General features: G+C 36.8%; 1 protein-coding gene across 1 annotated transcript in view; it reads left to right on the top strand.

The window, feature by feature from the left end:
* Nucleotides 1–27,741, top strand: part of usp32 (ubiquitin specific peptidase 32) — a 199,429-nt gene that overhangs the window by 133,418 nt on the left and 38,270 nt on the right. Inside the window, exons 7-16 of the mRNA XM_060847945.1 lie at nucleotides 2,355–2,462; nucleotides 4,118–4,233; nucleotides 6,209–6,271; nucleotides 8,397–8,480; nucleotides 13,201–13,262; nucleotides 14,459–14,561; nucleotides 17,235–17,418; nucleotides 18,599–18,774; nucleotides 20,854–20,994; nucleotides 25,803–25,920. Of these exons, the coding sequence (XP_060703928.1) occupies nucleotides 2,355–2,462; nucleotides 4,118–4,233; nucleotides 6,209–6,271; nucleotides 8,397–8,480; nucleotides 13,201–13,262; nucleotides 14,459–14,561; nucleotides 17,235–17,418; nucleotides 18,599–18,774; nucleotides 20,854–20,994; nucleotides 25,803–25,920 (1,155 nt within the window). The remainder of the gene's footprint in view (nucleotides 1–2,354; nucleotides 2,463–4,117; nucleotides 4,234–6,208; nucleotides 6,272–8,396; nucleotides 8,481–13,200; nucleotides 13,263–14,458; nucleotides 14,562–17,234; nucleotides 17,419–18,598; nucleotides 18,775–20,853; nucleotides 20,995–25,802; nucleotides 25,921–27,741) is intronic.

Raw genomic sequence — 27,741 nt, forward strand, 5'->3', positions numbered from 1 at the left:
CCTCAAAAGACAGCAACTCTGACTTAGTGTAACAATCCCATTGCACTAGACTTGGGCTGGATCAATTCCTTTTTAGTCAAGGTTGGAGACCAAATTTCTGCTAAGCAAACAATGGTGGGGGACTGAAATTCAAGTGAAGTTTGTTTTTGGATATGGGAACAGAAGTTGGTCATCCCTGGAGTCTGTTCTATGCCATTCCATATGATCATGGCTGATTTGTGGCCTAACTCCATATACTATCTTTGGTCCATTTCCTAAAACCCTTGCATTACAGGAAAAGAAAATCTATCTCCAATTTAAAGTTAACAACTGGTCCACCATCCACTGCTGTTTGTAGAGATGAGTTTTAAACCTCTACCAATTCTTGTGTAGAAGTGCTTCCAAACATCTGTTCCGAATGGTCCAAGCCTAGGTTTTGGATTATGTCTTCCAATTCTAGAATCCCCAGCCAGTGGAAGTAGTTTACTTGTCCTTTATTTTCCTTTTAATATCTTGAAAATTTTGATCAGATCCCCCTTCACCATTCTAAATTTTAGAGAAAACAGCCCAAATTTATATAATTTCTCCTCAGAATGTTACAAGTCCAGGTATCATTCTTGTAAACCTGTGTTGTACTCCCTCCAAGGCCAATGTATCCATCCTAACATATGATGTCCAGATCTCATCTCGCAGATGAGATGTTCTTGATTACAGTGCATTTTTCCTGAACTTTTGATCGACTAAGATTATCACTATTGTGCCGCGCATGTTTAGAGTCTTCATTTAAGGTGCTTCACACGTTTCTTGATTGTGGAAACAGCATGACTCTGAGCAATTAGAAAGACTGAAAAAAGCAACCAGAATTAGTTGGGTGAGAGGAATATAATTTTGTTCACATGGAGGCAATGTTCTGTATTTTTGTCTCACCGAGTTGGGAAAGGTGGGGGAGTTAGTAGATCAGTATACTTTATGCACCCATTTCTTGGTTTTCTTCATTCTGTTTTGCCATGTCATCTTGATGATAATTTACTCAATGACACTTGTATTTTTCTTCAATTTTATTCTGTAATTGATTGTAATAAATCAAAATATTCGTTGAGAGCATTCTACTCCATGTCCTTCCCTCTAACACTGCCACCTTCCACCTCCATAATGTGAGTATCTTAACATTAGCCTTGACTCCGCTGCTATTGAAACCCCTCCCCCTCACCCACCCATTACTGTTCCTGTAGACCAAATCATTCTCATTCTCTTTTGGTTGGCATTCCACCTTGCACCTCTACAAATTTTATCTATTACAAATATAAAAGGCAGAGCAAGAAAGGGCCATTTGGTCCCTTATGTCTGCTCTGCTGTTCACTTAAGATAATATTGTGATCTAATCTACTTTGCTGGCCACTCCTAAAGTCAGCAATCTACCTACCTCTGACTTAAAAATCTTTAATGCTGCCTGGGGAGAGAATTCCACAGACACTCAACTCTCAAAGTTTCTCATTTCCATCTTTAAGGAGAGACCCCTTATAAACTGTACCAGTGAACCTTGCTGTCTGTATCCTATTTCACACCAGTTCGCATTCATCTGTGACTTTGCTGGTTTAAATTGTCTCCTGACCTAGAAATGTACTTATTTTGATATTTGTATCTTGATTTTTAAACTCCTTCATTGTAGAGATAACAAAGGATGAAACAATGTTTTCCATGTGGAGAAAACTTCACATTCTTCCCACTACTCCAATTCTAACTTTGTGCTTCTTGATATTCAATACTTTACCAGTGGCATCTAGAATCTAATCTCGCAATTACCCCGTTTGCCTCACGATTTTACTCAAACTTATTTCTTTATCCAAACTTTTTACCACCTGTCCCTAAATCTACCCGTGTGGCTCGTTGTTAGATTTTATTCACTCATGTGAAGTGCCTTAGATCATTTCACTCTATTGAGGAGACTTTATAAATGCAAGCTTCATTCAACTGAAATAGATTCATATTGTTACCTGCTGAAGATATGCAAATTTTGACCACTCAGCTATGCACTTGGTTTGCTTTTCGGATTCTTGCAATTTTATTTGAATAGTTGTTCAGTGCAGGAATTGCAATTTCTGAAGAAGTTTGCTGTTCCTTTGTAATAAGTCACATAATTGAAAAATTACAATGTCACTTGCAGAATCTTGAGTATTAACGCAATTAATACATGGGCATTGTGGAATTCTTTGAGTATACTATGGGAAGTCAGAAGATACAAGCATATAAATTATATGTCCCTAATGGTATACCTCATATATACACCTAACTGTACAGGAACTAATATATACAAGATATTATTGTATTCAATATTCTAATACTGTATTGTCAATTTATATGGGTATCCCTTCCAGGTCTATTCAGTGCTTTTGATGAAAATCGTGACAATCACATAGATTTCAAAGAAATTTCTTGTGGACTTTCTGCTTGCTGTAGAGGACCTCTTGCTGAACGGCAGAAATGTAAGTTCTGACAGATTTGGCAATTGAGCCATGGATCAAACGATATCTCATTTATTTTGTAACAGTGACCACTATTTTTGGAAACATGCAGAACATAATATGTGAAAATGAAGGGTTTTTTGAGTTAATCTATTTTAACTTCTTGAAACTTGAAAAATGACTTTTAAAGATGAATTTGAAAACTGTTGATAGTTTAGATGAGTAATCACTTTGGCATCATATTCTTTTCTTATTAGATTTAATTTCAGCCATTTTATTTAAACAATGGATTGCAAAGTTGGACTGAGACAATCTTTGTTTTTTTTATTCCGGTAACATATCGCCAAAAGACAGTTTATTTTTGTTCCTTCAAGCTTTGGATTTGAGCCAGGTTCCTGAGATGGAAAGTAAATGTCTACTTGCTGCACTTTTTGGACCTTAACCAGATATATTGGAGATATGTATAAAAATTATTCATCTACTGTGGTTACAGTGATGGTTTTATGGTCTGGAACAAGAATAATAGAGCTAAAACATATACTGCTTAGCTAAGACAGAGGACAAAAGAAGGTGTTGTATAGTATCTCGTTAGCTTAGATTATGTCAGAGTAAGGCTGAAATTAAGGTATTGCAAGGCAAATAATCTATTTGCTATAATGCAGCAATGATCTTTGGAATAAAACTGAAAAGGATGGAATTAACAGAACAGGTTAGTAATTTCTCTCAAGGGAAAACTTAATGCTAAAGCACTGGAGAGTGTTGCCAAACAGAAACCTTGGAGTGCACTTTCAAAGTTCCTTGAAAGTGGAGTCAGAGGTAAACAGGATAGTGAAGAAGGCATTTGGAATGCTTGTCTTTATTGTCAGTGGATTGAATATAAGAGTTGGGAGGTCATGTTGCAGCTGTACAGGACATTGGTTAGGCCATTTTTGGAATACTGCTTTCAATTTTGGTCTTCGAACTATTGGAAGGATATTGTGAAATTTGAAAGGGTGAAAGGGTTCAGAAAAGATTTACAAGGATATTTCCGGGTTTGGAGGGTTTGAGTTATAGCTAAAGGCTGAATAGGTTGGGGCTATTTTCATTGGAGCATCGGAGGCTAAGGGGGGTGACTTTATAGAGGTTTATAAAATCATGAGGGGCATGGATAGGGTGAATAGCCAAGGTCTGTTCCCCAGGGTGAGCGAGTCCAAAACTAGAGGGTATAGGGTTAAGGTGAAGAGGAAAGATATAAAATAGACCCAAGTGGCAACTTTTTCATGCAAAGGATAGTGTGTGTGCAACAAGCTGCCAGAAGAAGTGGTGGAAGCTGGTACAATTTTAGTATTTAAAAGGCATCTGAATGGATATATGAATAGGATGGGTTTAGAGGGATATAGGCCAAACACTGGCAGTGGGACTAGAGTATTTTAGGATGTTTGGTTGACATGGATGAGTTAGACCAAAGAGTCTGTTTCCATGTTGTACAGCTGTATGACTCTGACAGTTTGAGCTTATATCCTGATGAAGGGTACACTCTGACAATTGTCAAAACCAATCTTTTTCTCCTATTTGTTGTTGACTTGGATTATTTCCACGATAATTGGTCGATATCAAAGCTCATCATTTGAAAGGTTGACTTTATATGTACATACATATGTTTTATATTTTAAAAATGAAGTTTTTTGTTTCAATAGTTTGTTTCAAGGTATTTGACACTGATCAAGATGGAGCTTTGTCTCGTGCTGAGTTAGAAGAAATGGTAGTTGCACTTTTGGAAGTCTGGAAAGATAACCGCACTGATAGTATCCCTGTAAGTAATGGAATCAATTCTTAAGTAAATAAAATTTGAATTCTTTGAAGTGAATTCTAAATTACTAGAATTTAGAACATTACATTGAATATTTAGGTTTGGGATGGGGGGAAAAAGGGAGGGGGGGTGTTTAGTTTAGACACACAGTTTACCAAGTGTCGACACTGGCTTGTTAGGATGAATGGCCCATTCTTGTGCTGCGCTGTTTTTTTAAGAGCATTGATGAGAATTTCAACAGCAGATAAACCAAAGCAAGGATAGATTTGAGAACAGTCACGGAGGTGGAAATGGACAGTCTTGGTCATGGCATGAATGTGAGATCAGATGTTTGTCTTTGGATTAGTGTAATACCAAAGCCATAAACATTCGGGTTCAACTCGAGATAGCTGGCCTAGGGAGGGAGGAACTGAACTTTATGGAGGAGACTGAAGCCTGTCAGGCGGCTTCAAATGGCTGTCCCAAATCTATCTATATTACTTATAACAAAACTAGTAGAGTGCTACGCAGTAGACAGCCAGTACACTTTACAGACTACCTCTGGGCAAGTTCCATGTGTGTGGATGCATTGGAGAATAACCTCAATCGAACTCCACGCTATTCTCACAACACAATATAACACTGTTCACAGTAGAGCAAACAGCCAATGGGGAATTCAAACTAGTGTCTACAAGAAAACAACACATATAGACCAAATACTGAATTACAGAAGCAATCATGCCAACATTCACAAACGAAGCTACATTAGAACATTATTTCAATGAGCCGCCACACACTGCAGCACAGAGGAACTATAAAATACAGAGCAAAATCACCTATATTGCGCATTCAAAAAGAACGGGTAGCCAATGAACAGAGTCTGTCGATTTCTTAGCAATAAACTCAAATAAACAGACAAAACATGTCCAGAAAGCCTAGCCACCCTCCCCTACATCAAAGACATCTCTGAAATGCCAGACTACTACAACCTCTTGGTATCATGGTAGCCCACAAACTCACCAACACACTAAAACAGCAGCTAATGAACTTGAAAGACCCGATACAGACAGCAAGCAAAACTAATGTCATTTACAAAAGATCTGCTAGAACTGTAACAAACACTACATTGGACAAACAGGCAGAAAACTAGCCACCAGGATACATGAACACATCAGTTAGCCACAAAAAGACATGACCTACTCTCACTAATATCCTTACAGATGAGGAAGGACATCACTTCGACTGGGACAATACATCCATCCTAGGACATACCAAACAGAGATACGTGTGATAATTCTTAGAAGCATGACATTCTAACCGGAACTCTATCTTAATCAAACCCATTGACTTGGATCCCATTTCCCACCACCTGAGAAAAAGAACAGGAAATGACATCACCAATCCAAGGAAAAATCTGGCCATACCACCAGTGCTTCATCCAGAGACTCACTGATGTTACCTAGAATGGTGACGAAACGTCTGAAAATGAAGCTTCCAGCTCAGGGAGTAAACTTAGATCCAGAACTTCAACCTGAGCTATAAATCTTCTCAAAACTCACTATCACAACACAGTTATCACCAATAATTCCCTTAAACCCCACCTCAATGCATGCATGCAAACTGTAGATGTCAGTCAAGCTGTGTGACAATTTAGATACATTGAATGTGTAGTCAGATATTTATAGAAACTGGCATTACTTTTGGGCAACCTATCTTTTAACTCCCCAGTAATGCCTGATGTATTTGGCATTGTATGAACCCTGGCAGAAAAATAGAGAAGGAAGAAAAGAGCATTTCCAAAGAAAACAACAGAAGGATTAAATATAAAAATACTGAAAATTATCAAAAGATTTGAGTTGTTCTCTTTGCTTTTCCATCAGCACTTCTATGTATTTGTGTGCAGAATATCCAGAGCATCCTTGGTGTCTGTTTTAAAATTTTGTGTCTACTTGAAGACATCTAGCTCAGCTGACTTGACATTGTTTCACCTTTTCCTTAGGAACTGCAAATGGGGATAGCTGATATTGTCAATCATATTTTGAAGAAGCATGATACCACTAAAGTAAGACTTTCTGTGCTGTGCATTTAAATTGATATGTATTTTGGACTTGTTGATTGCATTTGGAATTTAAAACTAACTATATTTAACTATAGCTGTTTGAATTATGAAATAGAAGTTTGGATTTAGCTCTTTTAAACTGTGATACTAAACCTGCATAATCTGGGAAGTGAATTTTGAACAAATTCAAGGCATTTGTATAAGTGATGACACTTTAATTCTTCAATTAATTGACTAAGGAAATGTATATACTTTATAGTCAAAGCAAAAACAAGTAATCATACATTGGCTTGTTGCAAACTTGATGGGCCCAACTGCTGCACCTTGACAACAATGCTGTCGTGTGATTTTGTTTCACAGACATTCTAGCTAAACTGTTAGTTTTCAGAATAAGTGATATGGTATCAGCTGAATCAAATACTTAGCTTTCTAAATGATTTCCTAGATATTTCAACTGATGTCCTAGTTAAATAAATCTGTTTTGTTTAGTGCACTTCAACCTATTGCTAATCAGCAAGGATAGTAATACAAAAAGAGGAAGGTCATGTGTTGGGTTCAGGAGATCTGAAAGGGATCATAAATGATTGCATAGAGTTTTTAAAACAATTTAATTTTGAAAAAGACTTTTCTGAACTAAAACATGTTTTCTGCCAATTAAATAATGCCATGTTTGGTATGTTTTTGGATAGTTTCAACAGCAATCACCAAGATTAGACACCATCTATCTAAAATCCCCCACCCTTGCATTGTATGGATATTGCAGTAATTAAACACAAAATAATGTTAGACAGTATGTCACCCCAGCACAGGGTGGTAACTGAGAGGGATATCAAAACCCAGGTCTCCCACCATCTATCTCGTACAGTGACGAATGGTTTTTGACAAGGGGCATAACAACTTACACCATTAAGATTAGATTCCCTGCAGTGTGGAAACAGGTCCTTCGGCCCAACAAGTCCACGCCAACATGCCGAAGAGTAACCCACCCCCCTCTGACTAATACACCTAACACTATGGGCAATTTAGCATGGCCAATTCACCTGACCTGCACATCTTTGGACTGTGGGAGGAAACCAGAGCACCCGGAGGAAACCCACACAGTCATGGGGAGAATGTGCAAATTCCACACAGACAGCCCGAGGCTGGAATTGAACCTGGGATCCTCGTGCTGTGAGGCAGTATTGCTAACCACTGAGCTACTGTGCTGTCCCCACTTAGCTGATTCATCCAAGGACCTTATTACACAATCAAAATTCCTTTAATCTCTGACAAGTTTAATTGTAATTTCTGGGCCATCCTTGCTTCACTGTTTAGTTAAAGTTGAGTCTGCTGAGAATTTAATCAGTTGTAATTGAACAATCAAACTCCAGGCCAATAGCCAAGCCTACCTCAAGTCCAAGAAAGCTTCCTTGAAACCTACCTTCTCTGGAGATTTGTGTTTGCTTGCAAACCAAACTAATTTTTCATTTCCAAACATCATCCTGCTGCGGCATTTTCAACTTTGATGAAATTATGTGAAATCCTGTCTTCAACCAACTTGGAGTTTGTTGCAGGTCACTTCAAAATTGAGTTGAAACTGGGAAGGAAAAGTACACCTCAACCGGTTTCAAAAGAAAAAAAAAGTCTCAATTTTCTTGCCTTCTGACCACAAACAGAGTTCAATTCACCTCTCTTCAATAGCAGTCTGTTTCTCCATCTTGAAAAGTGCAGTTATCTGAATTTATTTTATTTTTCTGGGAATCTTGCAGGCAAGAGGTTTATAGTTATGAAGTCAAACTGTTCATTACCTAAACAGGTTGAAAATACATATATTGCAGGTTTTGAACATTGAGAAGGATTGACAGGTAATTGTAAGTTATTGTTTTATTTCTCAGTGATATGCTGCTGAGAAATATAAGTTTATGATTATTGAATTAGAAATCTGAAGTAATTTGAAGGATGTCTGTTTGCAACTGGTTTGAAAAGATAATGCGAAGAAACACATTCATACAAACTTGATGGCACAAATTACTTGTTCTGATTTACTCTTTAAAAATTGAGCATATATATGTTGCCTGCTCAACTGTTTTTAGTATCTAATTTTGCATTCTGTGGCAACTGAGTTTTTGTTTTTCTTGCTCAATGATAGATGGGACATTTAACACTAGAAGATTATCAGATATGGAGTGTACAAAGTGCTCTGGCCAGTGAGTTTCTTAATCTCTTATTTCAGGTTAGTACCTATATGTTTACTGTTAAACAATCTCATTGTTTTATTTCTCTTTTAGGTTTTTTTGAGTTATTTATTCCATTTGTCCTTATGGTCTTAGGTATTCGGTACATTGTGGCATTGAAGTAAATACATGGTTAGGCTCAGTTATAAAGTATTTAAATTTTGCTTCCACACTGTTCTCTCTTCCTCTCCCTTCAGACCACTGAATTCCTAACTTTATTGCTTATTGCAGCAAAGCAACATGGTCAACCTGATATTGTGGTGTGAGACATTTAACCTGGCGTCGTCATGCTGGAGCAGGAAGCTTACACAGTTCCTATTTGTATTTGCAATCCACAGACTCTTCATAGAACATATCAATGCTTAGGTGAGGATGGGAGCTGCCATTTAGTAGTGGAGAGTAGGATTATGTGTGAAGATTGCTGCAGGTGAGACACTGGAGGACAGTCTACACTGGAGTGTGTGTATTGTTGTTCCTACCACTCCAACCTCTGATAAGACAGTATCTTCAAGAAGAGAGAATGTACTCTGGTTTGGGAATTTCAGAGTCCCGACATCAAGAGTGCTTTGGCAGCACCGCTATCTCCAAAGCAGCTTCAGTCATAAGGATATAGTCGCTCGACTAGAATGTGCTAGCTGGTGGTATAAACATAGAGAGGGTAAAAAAATGTACTTGACCATGATCCTTCTGCAGCAGTTGTATCTGTCCATCATAGTATAGGTAGAAGTGACCATCATGTTGTCCTTACAGAGATGAATTACTGTCTTGATAGATGACACTAAATAGGATAGGCTTTGAACAGAGCTTGCAACTGAAAACTGAGCATCTGTGAGGCACTTTGGGTCATCACTAGCAGAATTGTTTTAACAAACATTTGAAATGTCCTAGCCAGATATTTTACCATCACATCATTAGTGGAATAACCCAGGTTCAGTGAAGAGTGCAGAAGGGAGTGCCAGGAGCAACACCCAAGCATATCTAAAAATGGGGTGTCAAGCTAGTAATACTACAACACAACCTGTATGTCAAACAAGACAAGCAGCAAGTGATAGACGTAGTTCTGGGATTCCATCACTAACGAATCTAAGCTCTGCAGTCCTGCCACATTTTGTGGATAATGGTGGTGCACAATTAAACAACTCACTGGAGGTTCTTCAAATATCCCCATCCTCAATATGTGGGGAATCAGTACGTCCATATTAAAGGTAAATGAAAACATTTTCAACAATCTCAAGCACAATTGTTAAGTGGATGATCCACCTTGACTGGATGACCACGTCTGAACATTGCAAATGCCAATATACAGTCAATTTGATTCCTTCAATATGATATTGAAGAAATGCTGAGGGCACTGGTTACTGCAAAGATTGAGCCCTGCCAATATTCCTGTAAAAGAATTGGAGACGTGCTCCAGATTTGCAACAACAATGGTATCTACCCTACAATTTGGAAAATTGTCCAAGTAGATTCTACACAAAAAGCTGAACAAATCCAAACCATTTAATTGACATCCATCAAAGTGATGGGAGGGGTCATCATTACTGTCAAGCAGCAGTTGTTCAGCAATAACCTGTCCACTGACACTGTTTGAGTTCTGCCAGGGCTGCTCAACTTCTGACTCATTACAGCATTGGTTCAAATATGGGCAAAAGTGCTGAACTCCAGAGGGGAAGACATCAAAGCCATGTTTGACTGAATCCTTATGGTATTAAGGATCTTGGGCAAATCTGGATTCTAGCAATTAGCAGGAAGACTCTTCCCACAGGGAGATGATTGGGATTGTTGGAAGTCAGTCATATTCACTCCAGAAAATCTGTGCAGGTGTTCTCAGGAAATGACCTAGGTCCAGCCATTTATAACTTTATCAACAAGGACCTTTCCTCCAGCATATAGTCAATTGTGGGGATGTTAGCTGACAATTCCACAGTGTGCATCATTTAACCATTCCTCCAATATTGAAGTAGCCTGTGTTCATATGCAATGTGACCCAGAGAACACCCAGGCTTGACCTGATCTGGCAAATAATATTTGGACTACACAAGTACCAGACAACAGCCATCTTCAACAAAACGGGATTAAGCCATCGTCCCATGACATCCAATGTTGTTACCATTGCTGAATTTCCCCAATACCAACATCCTGTGGTTGCCATTTGGCTGGAAACTGAACTGGAACTGCAATATAAAGATCATAGGCTGGGAATTCGGCAGCAAGTAAATCATTATTGACCTAAGGGTGGCACAATGATTACCACTGTTGCCTTATAGCGCCAGGGACTTGGGTTCATTCCGGCCTCGGGTGACTGTCTATGTGGAGTTTACACATTTTCCTTGTGTGGTTTTTTCTAGGTGCACTGGTTTCCACCCACAGTCCAGAGATGTGCAGATTAGATGGATTGGCCACACTAAATTATCCATAATGTCCAGGAATATGCAGGCTAAGTAAATCAGCCATGGAAACGTAAGGTTGCAGGGATAGGGTGGGGAGGGGTCTGGGTGGAATGCTCTTCAGAGAGTTAGTGTGAACTCGATAGGCTGAAAGGCGTGCTTCCACACTCTACGGATTCTATGATTATCTGACATGGCACAAGACAGAGATATGATAGCATGCTCCATTTGGCTGGGTGGATGCAGATCAACAATGTTCAAGCTTGACACTGTGAGAGACAAAGCTCACTCACTTGCAATAATTTCAGTCCGAGACAAGATCTGAATCAGTAGTGCCCTTTATTTCACACTTGCAAGTGGGTGTGATGTCCACAAGGCAGGGACAAAACATACTGAATTCAACAAATACTCGATATTTATATAATTTGGTTCTTACATTTTTTTTCTTATTTCATTGTTCCCCCCCGTTTACATCCTCTACTTCCCTAAGACCGGTACCCATTACTCCTGTTTATCTCGTGTCTTATCCGGTCTTGTCTGTGAAAAAAATGCTCGTTCCTGTTCTCAAGGCCATTTGACCTCATCCTGCTGTGGGCACATCCTTGCCTTTTCACAGCATCTTATCACTAAGCCCTTTTAATTGGAGTTTTTTCCTGTGTTTCTGTAAAAGTGGGAAACAGATGTTTATACCTATTGTTTATACAGGCATATTGAGTTTAACTGTCTGTCTTACAGTCCCATTTCTTTCTTGCATACACTTTTAGCTAATAGTTGAGAATTGCAGAAGTAACATTAATTTACCATATCCCACAACACTAACATGAACAACAGCCAGCTTGACTTGTACCTCATTCACTATCTTCAAAATTCATTCCTTTCACCACTGGCGCACAAAGGCAACAGATGCATGGGAGCTCCACCACCACTTGCAGATTACTTTCCAAACCACACATCATATAAGCTTGGACTGTACCATTCTTCCTTCACTGTCTCTGGATCGAAAGTTTGGAATTCCATTCTTCGCATTACTGTGATTTTACCCTTACCCTGTAGCCTGCAGTGGTTCAAAAGGGCACATCATCACCACTTTCTGTTTGGGGATAACAATAAATACTGGGTGAGCCAGCAGTGCACACATCCCATCAACAAATTATAAAAATGCAAAATACAGGTCGTTCTCCTATAACGTGTTTTGTTAATGCAAATTCACTGATGTGATTGACAAATTGGGGATACTGTTTCTAAAGCACAAACTTTTACAAGGTGTGTTGGTTGTAGCGCAACTACATCGCTACTTAAACTTTAAGCACTGTTTCTGTAATGTGGAGTTGCACAAGAATGCAACCATCATGGTACAGAAGAACTACTTGTATCTTGTTGCTTGAATTTCAAATTTTGACGGAAAAGAAATTGCAATATTTTTCCAAATGACAGAGGTTTATTCAGTCAATGAGTTAATGAAGCCAGTGACCTGCATTATGTGAAGGACCATTTCTGCTTTAGTGCACATCGTTAAAACCTCACCCCGGCTCATCAGAATTTTTTTTAATGAGATTTGCTAACTAGATGCTCGGTATTCGGAGTAGCCAGAGTAACATTTTGCTAAATTGAGTCACTGCTTACTGTTCCTTCTAAAATTTTCTTGCAATGTTTGACTAGTGATTTTGCTTTTCAAGAAAAATCTGGATTTTTGGGATGCATAAAATTTGCACCAATAAAAGCACACTGCTGAAACTTCACCCTGATGAGGCCTGCAGTGCAGAGATTGTTAGATCCAAACGTATACCTGCATCATGCTTTTGCATATGTGTTTGACCAACTTGGAGATAAATGTGAAAGATTAGCTTGAAGTCATTTTCTCTTAAGGAAAACTGATATTAAAATTTATGATACTCCTGATTTATTTATTGAGGTTCAGAATCGTTGTTTTAAGACGTCTGCTTTGCCAAATTGACCGATATGGTGTTGTGGAATGTATTTGGGTGAATGGTTCAAATTATCATTCAGTTCAGGAAAAGATGTTAACTTGTTCAAGAGCATGGAGACAAGAAATTAGTGTGAGAGAACTTTTTTCATGCATCTATGCAAATACTAAATTAAAACAGCGCAAGTATTTATATTTAAAAATTGGGTTATAAAGTCACATGTTACATGGCAGCAATTCAGTAGTTATAAAGCTATTCAACAATTTGGCTTGTGGGATTTGTCTATGCTGCAAAAGTTTAGTTTAACTGATTATTTAAAGTGATTCTTCAAAGGAGAGGACAATACCTCTTACTGAAAAGTAGGAGGGTGTGTGTCACAGTGGTAATTATCATCTTTCTTTCTGCAGATATGCCACATAGTTCTTGGTTTAAGACCAGCTACACCAGAAGAAGAAGGGCAAATTATCAGGTGCGTAACTTGCAAATTACCATAAAGCTATAATTATTTTGCTGTTTCTAGTCTTTTATGAATGGAATGCTATGCCTGAAATAGTATTTAAATTATTTGGCAAATTAAGTAAGCCTCATATTTAATTGGAATTCTGCATTTGATGCAAGTTATTTTTCATGAACAAAAACTGAGATATGAATCTTCATGACTACTATTTCCCCTCTCTAGAAATTGACAGATTAAATAGAAATAATAGCAAAAATACACATTATCCAATCTTTCATTATTTTAAAGACCTAAGTGTATCACTTCCAAATATGAAATATTCGCAAGTAAATATATCCAAGTTCTTGAACTTACCTGAGTATCAATGGTTCCTTAAGCTGCTAAATGTTTCCATTGTGCTCCCCTGCATCTTTTCCAAGACCACTCTAACATGTCATGCAAAATATCCAAAATTGAATCCAGTACTGCAGATGCAGTCTACCGAGTGATCTGTATCATGACAGAATATTGTTCTTTGGTTCATATGTTTTTATTAATGCAATCCAGTTTCATTTCATTTTATGATTGATCATAAACCCAAGTAATATTTACAGAGTATCACCTCTTTTTCCCCATTGTCAACCTTTTGTATTAATTGCCCCCTGTACATTATCTGTGGGACCAATAAAAATGCACAATGCTATGTTTATCTCAGCTAAATGTTGTCAGTCATCATATGGTCCAATCTCTTTGCATTTAACTGCAAAACCAGAGGTCATACAACACCAAATTGTAGCCCATCAGGTTTATTTGAAATCACACACTTTCAGGGCACTACTCCTTCTTGGGGTGACTTCTGACTTTCTCCATCCCAGTCCAACACTGGCACCTCCGCATCATGGCTACCATTTAATTGCACATCTTGACTGTTCTGATGATTAATTAGGACATTTGTGGTACAGGACTTGTCCCCAAAAGCTACCATTAGTTATGTGTACCCAGGCTGATCTATATTTGCTATCTACAACATTTTGTTGTCGAAGTTAACACATCGATTAATATTCGTTGTCTGAATGTTGTGTGACATTATTTGCTAATGTCTAATACACCTTGTATAATATCATGGTGGAGGCCTTAGATAGCATGCTATGTAACTTTGTGCTAATAAATTTTGGGAATGCCTGCTTTTAATTGTCCAATTACTAATTTTATATGTATCTTGTATCTAGTGGATGGTTGGAAAGAGAAAGTAGACATGGTCTACAACCTGGACATAACTGGTTTCTGATTTCAGTACAGTGGTGGCAACAGTGGAAGGAGTATGTTAAATATGTGAGTAATTACAACACTGTTTATCTTTTTAAAAGTCAAACTAGAAAACATTACATATAATGTTGTGCTTTGTTAGGTGCAAAATTATTTTTCGAATAAAGCAAGCAAGCTGGTCATTTCATTTGAATGCAAAAGTTTAAAAACCGTTTATTTTGCTTTTATTGATGTAAGGAATTCTGTTTACCTGCTTTCAACAACACCATTTGAGGCATTGTTCTTTAAAAGTCAGACCTGTAAATAAACATCACAACTGATCTCATACCCTAGACTAATCTAACATCATTAATTGAACATTATGCCAATTAGGTAAATATAAATTATTTGAAGCAAGTTAATAATTAGCTTGGGAATAAGGAGGGGATGCAAGTTTTCACTGAACCAAGTCATTTTTGGGATGAATATTTCATTAAACTCCCAACCTCGCCACAGACCACTGTGTTTTGTTTAAATATGTTAAATACTTGTAAGCTCTAAGTCAAACATTTACACAATAAAACAGCTTTTCTCCGCTTATTGTGTGTAGTCTGTTCATAACTTTTTGTATATATTCACTGCAACTTGCATAAAATAACTCAACTAGGAATACTGTAGCAAACTGACTAAGATATCAACTACTTAAGAGATTCATAAGAGTATAAGAAGCCTTAATATCTTTCAAACATTGCCATCTTTCAATTATTATACTTAATTAATTTGAGTTCAGAAGTTAATATTCAACTAGCAAGTTGTAGACATGAAATTCAGATTGAACTATTCTCTGTACTGCTCTTGTCACATAACCAAGGGAATGAGAAATGATATAGACAATATAATGGGCTGCTGTAAATAAGCATATTGTATTATGTATTCCAATTTTCAGTTTATTTCTCAAAAATCAATATCTCGTTAAGATGAAAACTTTGAAGCTATGATTAAGTACTTTGCTGTCTTCTGTCTCCAAACTTTCTGCCTTTTGAAATTGGTTTCTTAAACATCTAAACAAAACTGCATTATGCCTTAATACAAAGATAGAGTTCCTTAAATGAAAACAACAAATGTTGGAGGTCACAGTGGATCAGAAAGCACCCATGGAAAGAGAACAAGCTAACATTTTGAGTCTAGATGATTCTTCCTCAGAGTTCTGAACAGTCATCTTGATTCAACATTAGCTTGCTATTTCTCCATGGGTGCTGTCTGACCCGCTGTGATCTCCACTATTTGTTGTTTTCGGTACAGCTTTTGGCAGTAATTTGCTTCTACACTGAGTTCCTTGAATTGTTATTCACTGATAAACATCAGGAATATAAAATGCACTGCAGAAAACTTATTCTAGGATTCCAGATGATAATGCACCAACATCAAATGAAGAAAAGCTATCAGGTAATTAGAATATAATGAACGTAAATTTTTGTATATTTCACACTGAAATATTTTAGAGTATCAAAAAAGTGTATTACTTTTCAGTGTTTTGATATATTTGACAATTTGGGTTCCTCCTTCACATTGATTCATGTTTGCAGCTAAACGACAAGCTTCTGTTAGCAGATCTACATAACCTATCAACTAAAACTTGCAACACTCGCACAATGTGAATGACATTGTATATCATGAGAAGAATAATTAGCATTTTACCACTATGTTTTGTGTCAGACTACTTGAAGCATGGACTATTCTTCCCATACATTAAAAACAATACAAGAGAGAGAGAATTATTCATAAGTATGCAGGAAAGAACTTCTGGTATAATACTGAGCCTATTCAATTTTTTTTTTGCCTTTGAGATCTTTTGACAGAGTCTCTGGTGAAATATTGTTTAACATTACAGAGTCTGTCTTTGTAGCTTCAGTGTTGAAAAATAGTGATCAAAGCAGCCAAGTCATGTTTGTAACACTCAGCTTTGAGCTTTCCAAAAACAGGTTTTCAACTTCAAAATTAAGATGTACAAAATACTGTCAGGTGTATTAATGAACGATTTGGTACAATGAAGATAGGAATTTGGATTTTAGAGTTGTATCCTTAATAGTTGAGCTATTTTAGACAAAGTTATGCCCTCTCTCACTCCCCTTTACCAAATAGCAAAAATAAGATTATTTCTGATGCTAAGGACAAAGGCAGTTGAACCATGGATGCTGCCTGACCCATTATGATCTCCATTTATGTTTTCTGTTGAATCACAAGAGAGTTGGCTACGCTAATATACTTATGTCTGGCATCCCTCTGAGTTTTAGATTTAGCTTGATATTTACAAATACTGTGCATTACTTGATTCTACCACAGTTATAGTCTACTGTTTTTTTCAAACTAGAGTCAGTGAGGCAATTTGAAAAAAGAGTGATACATTTTGGAATTTTTGTAAACTATGTAAAAAAAAAGTCAATTAGTCCTGCAGATTTTTACAATATAGTTTAAATTTGATTATATCAAAGTAATCAACTGAAAATAAAATTCAAACTACAAGACCAAAATTCATCCTTGTAGGTCAGTAGAATCAAAACTTGATAATGAGCCCAAAATCCTCTGTAGGAGGTTAGAATTCATGATATCTGTCAAGAACAATTTTAATTTAAATCTCAAATCATTAGTAAGGATCTTCAGCTAGTTTCAATGCATATTCACCATTTTTGTTGATGGAAGTGGCTATGGCCATGAATGTTACCTTTCGGTTCTCAAGCTTTTGTTTTGCTTTTATTGCAGGAAGCAAAGCCAATCATAATTGAGCCCTCTTCAATAACTAATTTAATGAAAAATCAGACCCCATTGAATGCTGCAGATCAAGGTGAAGATAAGCCTGAAGTGCAGAATTCCTTCAGTTCTACAGATGAAAAATGTTTTGATAATATATCAATTGCATCTGAAGCATCTGAGACCACTGGCACTGGTAAAAATGTTTTTGCTTTTCAGTTTGTGCAATACAGTTCTTTTGAAGCCTGATATTTCAACTTAGTGCATACACTGGAACTGGATTTTTAAATCAGAAATTAATTTGGGATACAAAGTTTATTAAATAAATTGATTGTACTGAAAACTGTCAAAAAAACTGATCCAAATTATATATTTATTCTTGCCATTTCTCAACACTTCTGGTCAGATTCCTGTTAGCAAATAAATGAAAATTCATGATAGCACTTTACCCTCAGGAATCTGTGTTTGCATAATACTGAAAAACTGTTGGTGCTGATCAATTAGTTTGAATTCATTGAGTTATGAATGGTCTAGCTAAAGAATTAAGGACCACCATTTAACAGTAATAAAATGGGCACTCTCTTTTGCATTAAAAAAGGAAGCGATATTGTTGCAAAATAATTTCAGATGCGGCATACTTAAATTAAACATAACATTTTGAAAAAGTAAAGGTGTTTGAAACAACATACAAATGAGTATGTTAACATTTAATGTTTCAGTATGTTATAATCACTGGTGTTCTTATTCATCCCTTCTCAGCTCAGCCTACCAGTATAGTAGCAGAAGTCCCAAGAAATAAAATGCATGTAGTGACCCCAGCACTGGGAAACAAATAATATGGTCATTTGTGGATGTAGGAATATATGAATCAATCACATTCATTAGCTTCATTACAAATCCAGAGTGCAGCACAGTCTGGATGAAAATATGATTTGTTCTCTGTTTCCGTTCAAGTACAGAATGTATGTTTGCTTGCCATAATGCCTTGCTTAGGTGAAAGGATATATCTGAAGCTTTTTTTGGATTGTTGTCATACCATTTACCTTTGATTTAATTTATTTATCGTTGAATCCATTCTCATTAGAAAGTTTTCTATGTCAACATTCTCACATTCACAACACTAAAAAGAAATAAAGTACGAAAACATTTAAAGCGACCTTCATTGGGTGGAAAAAGATGCTGAGCCATTGATCAATCTTTTACAAATGCAGACCTCCTACAGGCAACATGAGATGATTTTACAGTTCATCAAGGAGTTAATGTGACCACTTTCAAATTTCAAGAAGCTGCATTCGTATTATATTAGATTATACTGTACAAAGTAAAAGTTGTTTTTATTTGAAAGCAAGTAAAAATGATGTTTTTTTAAATTTCAGGTTTATATCAGACTAGTCCAGCTGGTACTGATGTGTGTTTTGCTAGACAGAACAACAGTTTGGACAATAATGGTCAGTGTTTCCTCAGTGCCAATGGGAACATTTTGGCACAACTTGGTCCACAGAAACCAGGAGCTATTGATAACCAATCACTTGTAATGCAAGGGTCTGTAAAGGTATTTATACAGTCTCTCCAAAAATAAAACATTACATTTACTGTGATGTCCTTTTTAGGTTTCTGTATATTAACTTTTTTGTCACTTCTGCCAAACACGTTGACTGTCAGAAAAAATATTCAGACAATGCACAGATTCATGATTCTTGGGAATTGACTTTCTAAATAAGATGAAATTGTGCAAGATGTTCTGAGTTCTCATATTTTTAACAACTCGTGACATGCCCAATTGTGAATATTAGCAAGAAAAACTTAACATGTCCTATTTATATGATACTTAAATAAGTGAAAGCATAATGTACATATAAATTCTTATAGTGAATAACAAACATGATTCTGATTTGGCATTTTGCTTGACTCGAGCTGTTCTTTCCAATCAATTTAAATGTTTGCATTTACCAGAGAAAGCTGCAAGGGAAATTGGTTTCCTCGTGGAATGAGAGGAAAGATGATAGTTGGAATTAATTATCAGTAAATACGTAGTATATTATCATGATATATTTCATTGATGTTCTGGATAGCACAGAGTCTGGTGATGTGTAACAGCAGCAGAACTTGAGATTCACACTTGTAGCACCTTAAAAGCTGTAACTGTGATTGGATAATGATAAAAGAAGCTGATGGGATACTAAGTGTGATCTACCTGAAGACTTAGTAGTTGAAGCAGAGTCCGTGTTGCATTTTAGATGGGCAGACTAACTTTCAGATGTACTCCCAATATGCATTCTGAAACCAGCTATGACCTAAATTTTACCCATGCATCACCAAGACATTTATATACTGTATATTTTGCCTTTTGCTACAAAAATAAAATTTTCATCGAAAACAAAATTGCCAAAATTATTTCCCTTGGATTGATTGAAACAGCAGCAAACTTGAAACTGCAGTCTTATTTGACTGTGATTTTTTTTTGTTTGAAAATGATGGAAATAAATTATAATGTCTTCCAGCATGTTTAGCTCAGCAATTTAAATTAATCTTATTCGAGAGTTTTGAGAATTTTTATCATATTGTACATTGTATCATTGACTCTGTTGACTACACCATTTATCCAGTTAGTTGGCCCTGCCTAAACCCATTCCTGATGATGGGCTTATGTCCGAAACGTCAATCGACTCTCCTGCTGCCAGACCTGCTGTGCTTTTCCAGTGCCACACTTTCCGACCCTGCCCATGCTTAGTTCCATTCCTGCCCATGATTAGTTCCATTCTCATCCATTCAGTTGTAGTCAGGGAATCACCCCGAGCCTCCATTCCTGGACCTTCACTGCTATCTTAAGAAAACTCTAAAAATTTATCATTCACCATCTCTTATTTCTTGTCTTAATGCTCTCCTTTGCTTATACTATCTGAAACAAGCATCTGATTCCACATTATGTTGATGACGCCCAGTTTATCTAACAACCTCACCTTCCCCCGTTGCCTTTGATGAGTCTAACAGTTGTGGCCAATAGCTAGCACTGGTTAAGCAGAACCTTTCACCAATGAACTATTGGGAAGACTCAAAGCCTCTGCCACAAATTACATTGCTTAGCCATTTATAAGTTCTTTCTCTCCGACCAATAAAAGGCTGAACTAACCAGTTTGCAACTATACAAATATGTCCCTGAGTTGAACTTTTTATACCTATATTTATCTGTCACTGAGAGCACATTCAACTACCAGAAAATATCAATGCCTTTTCCATTGTGCCGACACTCAGATTGCTTGTATCAATATTAAACAAAAAAAGGACCCAACAGAGCTCACTGGGGTACTACTTTAACTAATTCAGCCAATTCAAAAAGTATGCCAGTTTTTGGTTTGCTTTCTAGACTCTGACTATCCCTTATCTTTGTAGGTAGTGCAGTATTTTCCTGAAGGTTTTCATAATTTTTCACTGTGTCATACTGTTTTAATTTGGTGCTATCAACAGATTTGATACTGTCACCAAGCTGCGAGCTCAAGATAATTTGCATGAGCACCTGTGATGAGCCACAGATCCTTTCTTTAAACTTTTTCCTGGATAACAATGATAGAATATGTCTATAGTTGTCATGAATTTGTATATTTCCCTAAAGAGCATTGTTTTTCTTGTAAAGGTTCCTACGTTAACTTTAGAGGGTGGACGTCTGAAACAGAATCCTACTTTAGTTTGTGGCAAGGACTATGAGATTGTCCCAGAACCCGTCTGGAGGGCACTGTATCATTGGTATGGTGCAAACCTGGCTTTGCCACGGCCTGTAAGTTATCTTTATCCTTGCATTTATTTTTAGTTTATTACATTTTTACATTAGTCTCAAAGGAATGAAACCAGATTGACCACCTGGCATTGACTAAGGCAACGGAAGTGACAAGGGCAAGATCAGCCCTGTAGATCCTGCAAGTCCTCTGTCACAATAACTGGGGAGTTTCCCAAAAATAGATGCAGACTTAGCTAAACTGTTCCACTAAAGCTACAACTCTGGCATCTAATCAACAATATAGAAAATTTGCTCAGGTATGTTCAACCACATAAAGCATGTCCAATGTGATCAATTACCACTCATCAATCTACTCTCAATCATCGGTAAATGTTGGACGGTGTCTCCAAAGTTCTATCTATCTGCACTTGCTTAGCAATAATCAGCTGACTAATGCTCAGTATGGGTTTTGCCAGGATCACTCAGCTCCTAATCTTATTATAATCTTGATTTTCACATGGACAAAAAAGCTGAATTCCAGAAGTGAGGTGAAAGTGACATCCTTTTAATTCAAAGCCACATTTGATAGTCTGGTATTAAGGAGCCCTAGCAAAATTGGAGTCAATAGAAATCAGGATGAACTCTAAATTGGTGTTATACCAAGCACAAAAGATCATTGTTGTAGAAGTCAGCTGCTGAACATCTCTGCAGGAGTGCCTCGGTTGTGTCTAGGCTCAAACACTTTTAGCTTCTTCATCAATGACCGTCCCAATATCATAAGATCAGAACTGGCGGTGTTTGCTGATAATTTCACAATGTTTAGCACCCTTCATAACTCCTTGGATACTAAAAATTCCTCGTCTAAATGCAGCAAGACCTAGACAATATCGAACTTTGAGCTGACAAGTGACCATTCACACCACACAAGTGCCTGGCAGTGACCATCTACAGCAACAGGAAGTTTAACGCTCATGCCTTGACGTGTAACAATAATATCATTGATGAATCCCCAGTCAATATCCCAGGGATTTCTGTAGACGAGAACTTGAAATGGGTTAGGCATATAAGATCAGTATGCCAGGCTATGAGGTTACAGATTGTGCTGCAGTTGATGGCTAACAGTGTCTCATAGATGATTAGGTCTTAGATCTGTCTGAAATCTGTCTCATTTAACATATTTGTCATGCCACACAACATGATAGAAGGTATCCTCAATGTGAAGACTGGACTTCTTTTCCACGAGTGTTCTGCAGTCTTTCTCCATTTAAATAATATTCAACTCCTCTGTCTTTCTGCCAAAGTGCAAAATCTCAAATTTCTCCACGTTATATTCCATCTGCCAATTTTTACCCCCTTAAACTCTGTCGTCTCCTTTCTCAAACTCTTTTGTTATCCTCATTACTTGGCTTTCCACATATTTTCATCATTCACAAACTTGGCTATAGTAGATATACTTTCCTCATCCAAGTCATAAATATACATTGTAAATAATGGTGGCCCAACATTGATCCCATCATACTACTAGTTTTTTTGATTTGTTTTGACTTGTTTATTGTCTCTCACATTTTGTTATGAAATGTAATAAAAAGTGTTGTACAGTGGCGCCATCTTCTAACCCAGAAAAATAAACCAAGATATAGAATACAAAGGTACAAGAATGAAGAAATAAAGAAAAAGTGTTCAGCGTTGCAGTTCTCCTTATTAAGTAACAGATTGCCTTTCTGAAAATGCACCCTTAGTTTGACACCCTATTTTTTGATAGTTAGCCAATCCTCGATCCAAGCTAACGTAATATTTCCAACAGTATGGGGTCTTAAGTAGCCCCTAATGTGTACCATCTTCTGAAAATCCAAATATATTACATCCACAGCTTCTCTCTTATATATCCTGCTTGTTACTTCCTCAAAGAATTCCAGTAAACTTGATGGATATGATTTCCCCTTCATGAAGCTATGCTGACTCTGTTTGATCATATTATGCATTTCTAAATGCTCTACTATTACATTCTTTATAATAGACGTCAAAATTTTCCCAATAACAAACACTAAGCTGACTGGCCCATAGTTGCCTATTTTTTGTCTGCTTCCCTGGTCACGCTGCTACTCAGAATCATACTTTAGAATGTGTTGACTTTGCTTGATGAGTCTGTCTGACACATCTCCCAGTTCAAGCACAATACTCCAGATGTTAATGAGGATTATACAGGTTTGACCTGAACTATATTTGCTGTTATTCTTTCTGGTGCATAGATTAATGCTGGGTGGTCTATCTGGCTTCTTCCTTTAGACTTACTATGAACAATTAAAAGAAATATTTATTGGTGCATTGTTTTGAATTAAACTGTTTTGATGATTTCTTAGGATGCATGGAAATATTGGCACAGTGGCCGAGTGGTTAGCACTGCTGCCTCACAGCGCCAAGAACCTGGGTTTGATTCCAGCTTCGGGCGATTGTCTGTGTGGATTTTGCACATTCTCCCAGTGTCTTTGTGGGTTTTCTCGTGCTCTGGTTTCCTCCCACAGTCCAAAGAGATGCAGGTCAGGTGAATTGGCCCTGCTAAAGTGTCCATAGTGTTAGGTGCATTAGTCAGAGGGAAATTGGTCTGGATGGGTTACTGTTCAGAGGATCAGTGTGGGCTTGTTGGGCCGAAGGGCCTGATTCCACACTGTAGGGAATCTAATCATTGTAATCATTTAACATCGATGTAACAACAAGTGAGTTTTTTTATATTTGCTTTTGGAATGTGAGTAGTTTTATGAAAGATCATATTGATCTTTCCTCATGTTAAATACCCTACTACCAACACCCTTGGAATTACCATTAACCAGAAACTGAATTGGACCATTTATATACATAATGGGTGGCTGAGAATTCTGTCTCCCTGTCTCCCCTATCCATCCACAATGCTGAAATCAGAATGGATTTGTCATGGAATACTCTCCATTTGCCTGGATGAATGCAGCTCCAATAACACTTCAAGCTTGACACCATGCAGGACAAAGCAACTCACTTGATTGACATGCCAATTGTTGAACACCACCTTCATTCACTTTCTCCATAGCAATGCCAATGGGAGCAGTATGCACTGCACTGCAATAATCACCAATTTTCCTGAGACAATACATTCCAAACCTATGATCTCTACCATCTAGCTGGACATCGGCAATAAATACATTGGACCTGTATATTTGTCCCCAAGCCACACACCATCCTGACTGTGAACAGTGGCCCAGATATTTCAATGATCAAATCATCAATGCAGCAGTGCAGGCTGGAATTGTGTTGGAACCGTGTAAATCCAGATAGATCTGATTCTAAAGTAAATGCCTGAGAAATGAAAAGTCTGCTGGCACATCTTCTCTGATAAACATTCAATAAAAGCCCTTAAGGTCATAGATAGTCATGAGAATTTTTGGATTAAATATGAATATGAAACACCTCCTACCACATAGCTGAGTGTGGTTCACATGTTGATGCTGTTCCCCTACTAGTTACAAGGATTCCTGGACTTTCTGAAAACAGGAGGCTCTTGCACAGGAATTTCCAGAGTAAATGTCCTCTAAGTGTATCTAATCAGAATTTCTTGGCAAATAACACGGTTCCTTATTATAAGCACAAAGAACTGTGGATGCTGGAAATCTGAAACAAAAACAGTGTGGAGAAACACAACAGATCTGACTGCATCTGTGGAGAGAAATTGTTTAATGTTTCAAGTCCAATGACACTTTGTCAGAATTACTGTGTTTCTCCAGCACTCCAGTTTTTCCTTTATTTGACTATTCATTCATTGGGTCAAAATTCGGGAAATCCTTCCATTACAGCGCTGCTGATGCACCTGCATCATAATACAACAGTTCAAGAAAGCAGCATACCACAACCTTCTCCAGGGCAATAAACGCTCGCCAGCAATCAGCAGCACCTACATCCTGTAAATAAATAAAGGTAAATAATTCATGACTCTTGTGAAACTAATTCTCACATAGGACATGAACAAATTAGTATGTCTTCACAACAAGTTAGCAGATTTTATTCCGTTTAAATCTCATTTTACAACAGAGGGATTTAAATATACATGGATAGGTAGTCAAATATCATAACTACCATGTTACTGTTCTGTATTTTCCATGCATAATTTATTTGGGAGTGTCATGTACCAATGAACTATAAAGAACACTGAGTTGTGAAAAAACATGTTCAGACATTTAAGCTACCCTGAAGTGCACATAAAGCAAACTATAGTACAGTGTTGTACCGAAACTGCAAAATCCTCATACTGTTTAATGATTTAGCCAGTCAGGGAATACTAATCCCCTTTCTTTTTGAAAGCCTGTACTTGTGTTTTCCTTGAGGGAAAAAATAGATATTAAATTAGTTTCTATTTGGTTACTGAAGTTAATAAATTAGCATATTGCACATATAATAATGTTTACTATTATTAATTCAATTAATTAAAGGTTTGGAAAATATATAAGCATTAAATGAATACTGATTATTTCATGTTAGAAATGTTGTAATTTCATGATTGGTAATCACCTACTTAATGATTTCATAACTGGCCCTTGTCAGAGTCTAAAACTGCTCAAACATTTCCAGTTTTTATCAGTGCAAGAATATTTGTGGTGTGTTTGAATTGTATTTTCACTTAATGATGTTTGCAAAAATCTGAAATGTTTAATATTGCTTTTCTGACTTTTTGTGAAGTAGACAGTTATTCCAACTCTCACTCAGCCATATTGCATCCAAAATCTTGGTATTTATGTGACAAGTACAGAAATTTAAGAGATTCTTTATCGCTTCAAAGAATTTGCTGTAACCGTGTGGTCAGAACTGGAACTATTAATATTTTTTTTCTCTACCATCTTAATTAGGTCATTAGAAATACAGCAAGTAAGGAAGCAGAACTGGAATTGTTTCCTCGTTACCTACTTTTCTTGCGTCAACAAACAGCCACGCGTACACAACAGTCAAACATTTGGGTGAATATGGGTATGATGAGCCTAAGAACATTTTCTCGACATGCACCTGGGGGTAATGCAAGACTGCAGCAAGAAAAGGGAGCTATTAGTTTTCTGGTTTACTGACTGCTAATTCCATTAGCATTACATTTTCAAACAAAGATTATAGTTTTGAATTGAGAATTTCTCAAAATCCAAATGGCCTTGACCTACAAACTGAAGATCATGTCTACACAAATTTCAATACTTGAAATCAATATCTACAAAACAATGACCGTACCAAGATCATTCAGAAACAGAATGTTCACTGACCAACACTGTTTGTTTGGTGTAAACCATTTCCATCATTAACTGCTAAGTGGACAATTGAATCAGTTAATAACAGTAATCAAAACTAATATTACTATACAGAAATCTGAGACAAAACAGAACTCTGGCTGCATTTACAATGCTTAGGATACTATCGAGTGGAATTTGGTGCTGTGTGTATTTCCCTGATAAAATGTTCAAGACCTCATGATGAACTTCCAAGATATGCCCCACAACGATTTTTATGAATTTGAACTCTGGATTGAATTTAATCCAATCTACTTCCTTGCTGTAGTCTTACATCTGTACCTCTTAATTTGTGATTTAATCTATTTATTTTACTTATGGCCTAACTTTGACCAACTGTATCGCGCGTTGTAGCCTTTTTGTTATTTACATGCTCAGAAGTTTTCTCATTGTCTTTCACACAATTAGAAATTGTTCACAAATTAGATTTTAGCTTTTACTACGCTCTTTTCAATGTATTGGTTTACAGTCATGCTAAACCTGACATATTGAGCTATTCTTTGCCGCATGAGTTGTAATTTTTAAATTTGGTTTCATTTTTAAATTTTCCTCCCCACTACCCAAGATCATCATTTAGTTCTGTGAAAATTCTCCCTTTGTAGCTGACTCTGTGTAAAGTTTCAGGTGTTTTGCAGTTCCTCCCCAACATCTCCTTCAAGAGTTTTGTCTTTCAGTAGCCTGATGACGTGACTGAGATTTGGACCTTTTTGTACATTTTTAGTGTAACCTGCTTAATTTATTATGAAGCACATTAGAATATCATTCTTTTGACTACTATTCCATTGGTTGAGTAGATTTCAGATCAGACAAGGACACTAAATGGCAACTGCAGTATTAACAGACACTGACATGATGTTCCTGTTATCAAATATGAAATTTAACCTTGAGATGTGTTTAACTGTCTTCAAATATAATAGTTAATTTAAAAGTATAGTAATAAGATGCTATCCTTAAATTGGTTTTACCATAAAATCTTCCTTGCCATGCAGAAAATATCTTGTATTACAATTTGGTTTTATTATTTCATTTTTATTAGCAATTAAATTGATTTACAAAGCAGTCTGAATCCTGTAACAGTTGAATCATCTGCTTTCTGATTAGTCAAAATTGCTATGTTAAATCATTATTATAGTTGGTTTCTTTGGGGGAAAGGCCAATGTACTGGGCGTTTAATTTTGAATATATGTATTAGATGGTTTTATATTTTTATTGACTTGGAAATAAGTGATCATAATGATTAATGGACTGCAACAAATGTATGTAGCCTATTTGATATTACCTTGATAACCTACTAATTGATACAAAATACATTGGCTAGCCTCATTACTGCAATTCTTTTGAGACAAACAGTTGTTGGCTGTACTTGAAACTAGTTTTATCTATTTAAGCCTGCTTAGTCGATGAAGCTTATGATATCAATGATCATTAAGCTAGACTGAACTTTTCTAACTTAATTTGTTAGCAGGCGAGTGTATGGTTGCAGAGTGCTATTTTCAATGCTTATCAAGAATTGGGT

Source organism: Hemiscyllium ocellatum, chromosome 31 (assembly GCF_020745735.1).
Source record: "Hemiscyllium ocellatum isolate sHemOce1 chromosome 31, sHemOce1.pat.X.cur, whole genome shotgun sequence".
NCBI lineage: Eukaryota > Metazoa > Chordata > Chondrichthyes > Orectolobiformes > Hemiscylliidae > Hemiscyllium > Hemiscyllium ocellatum.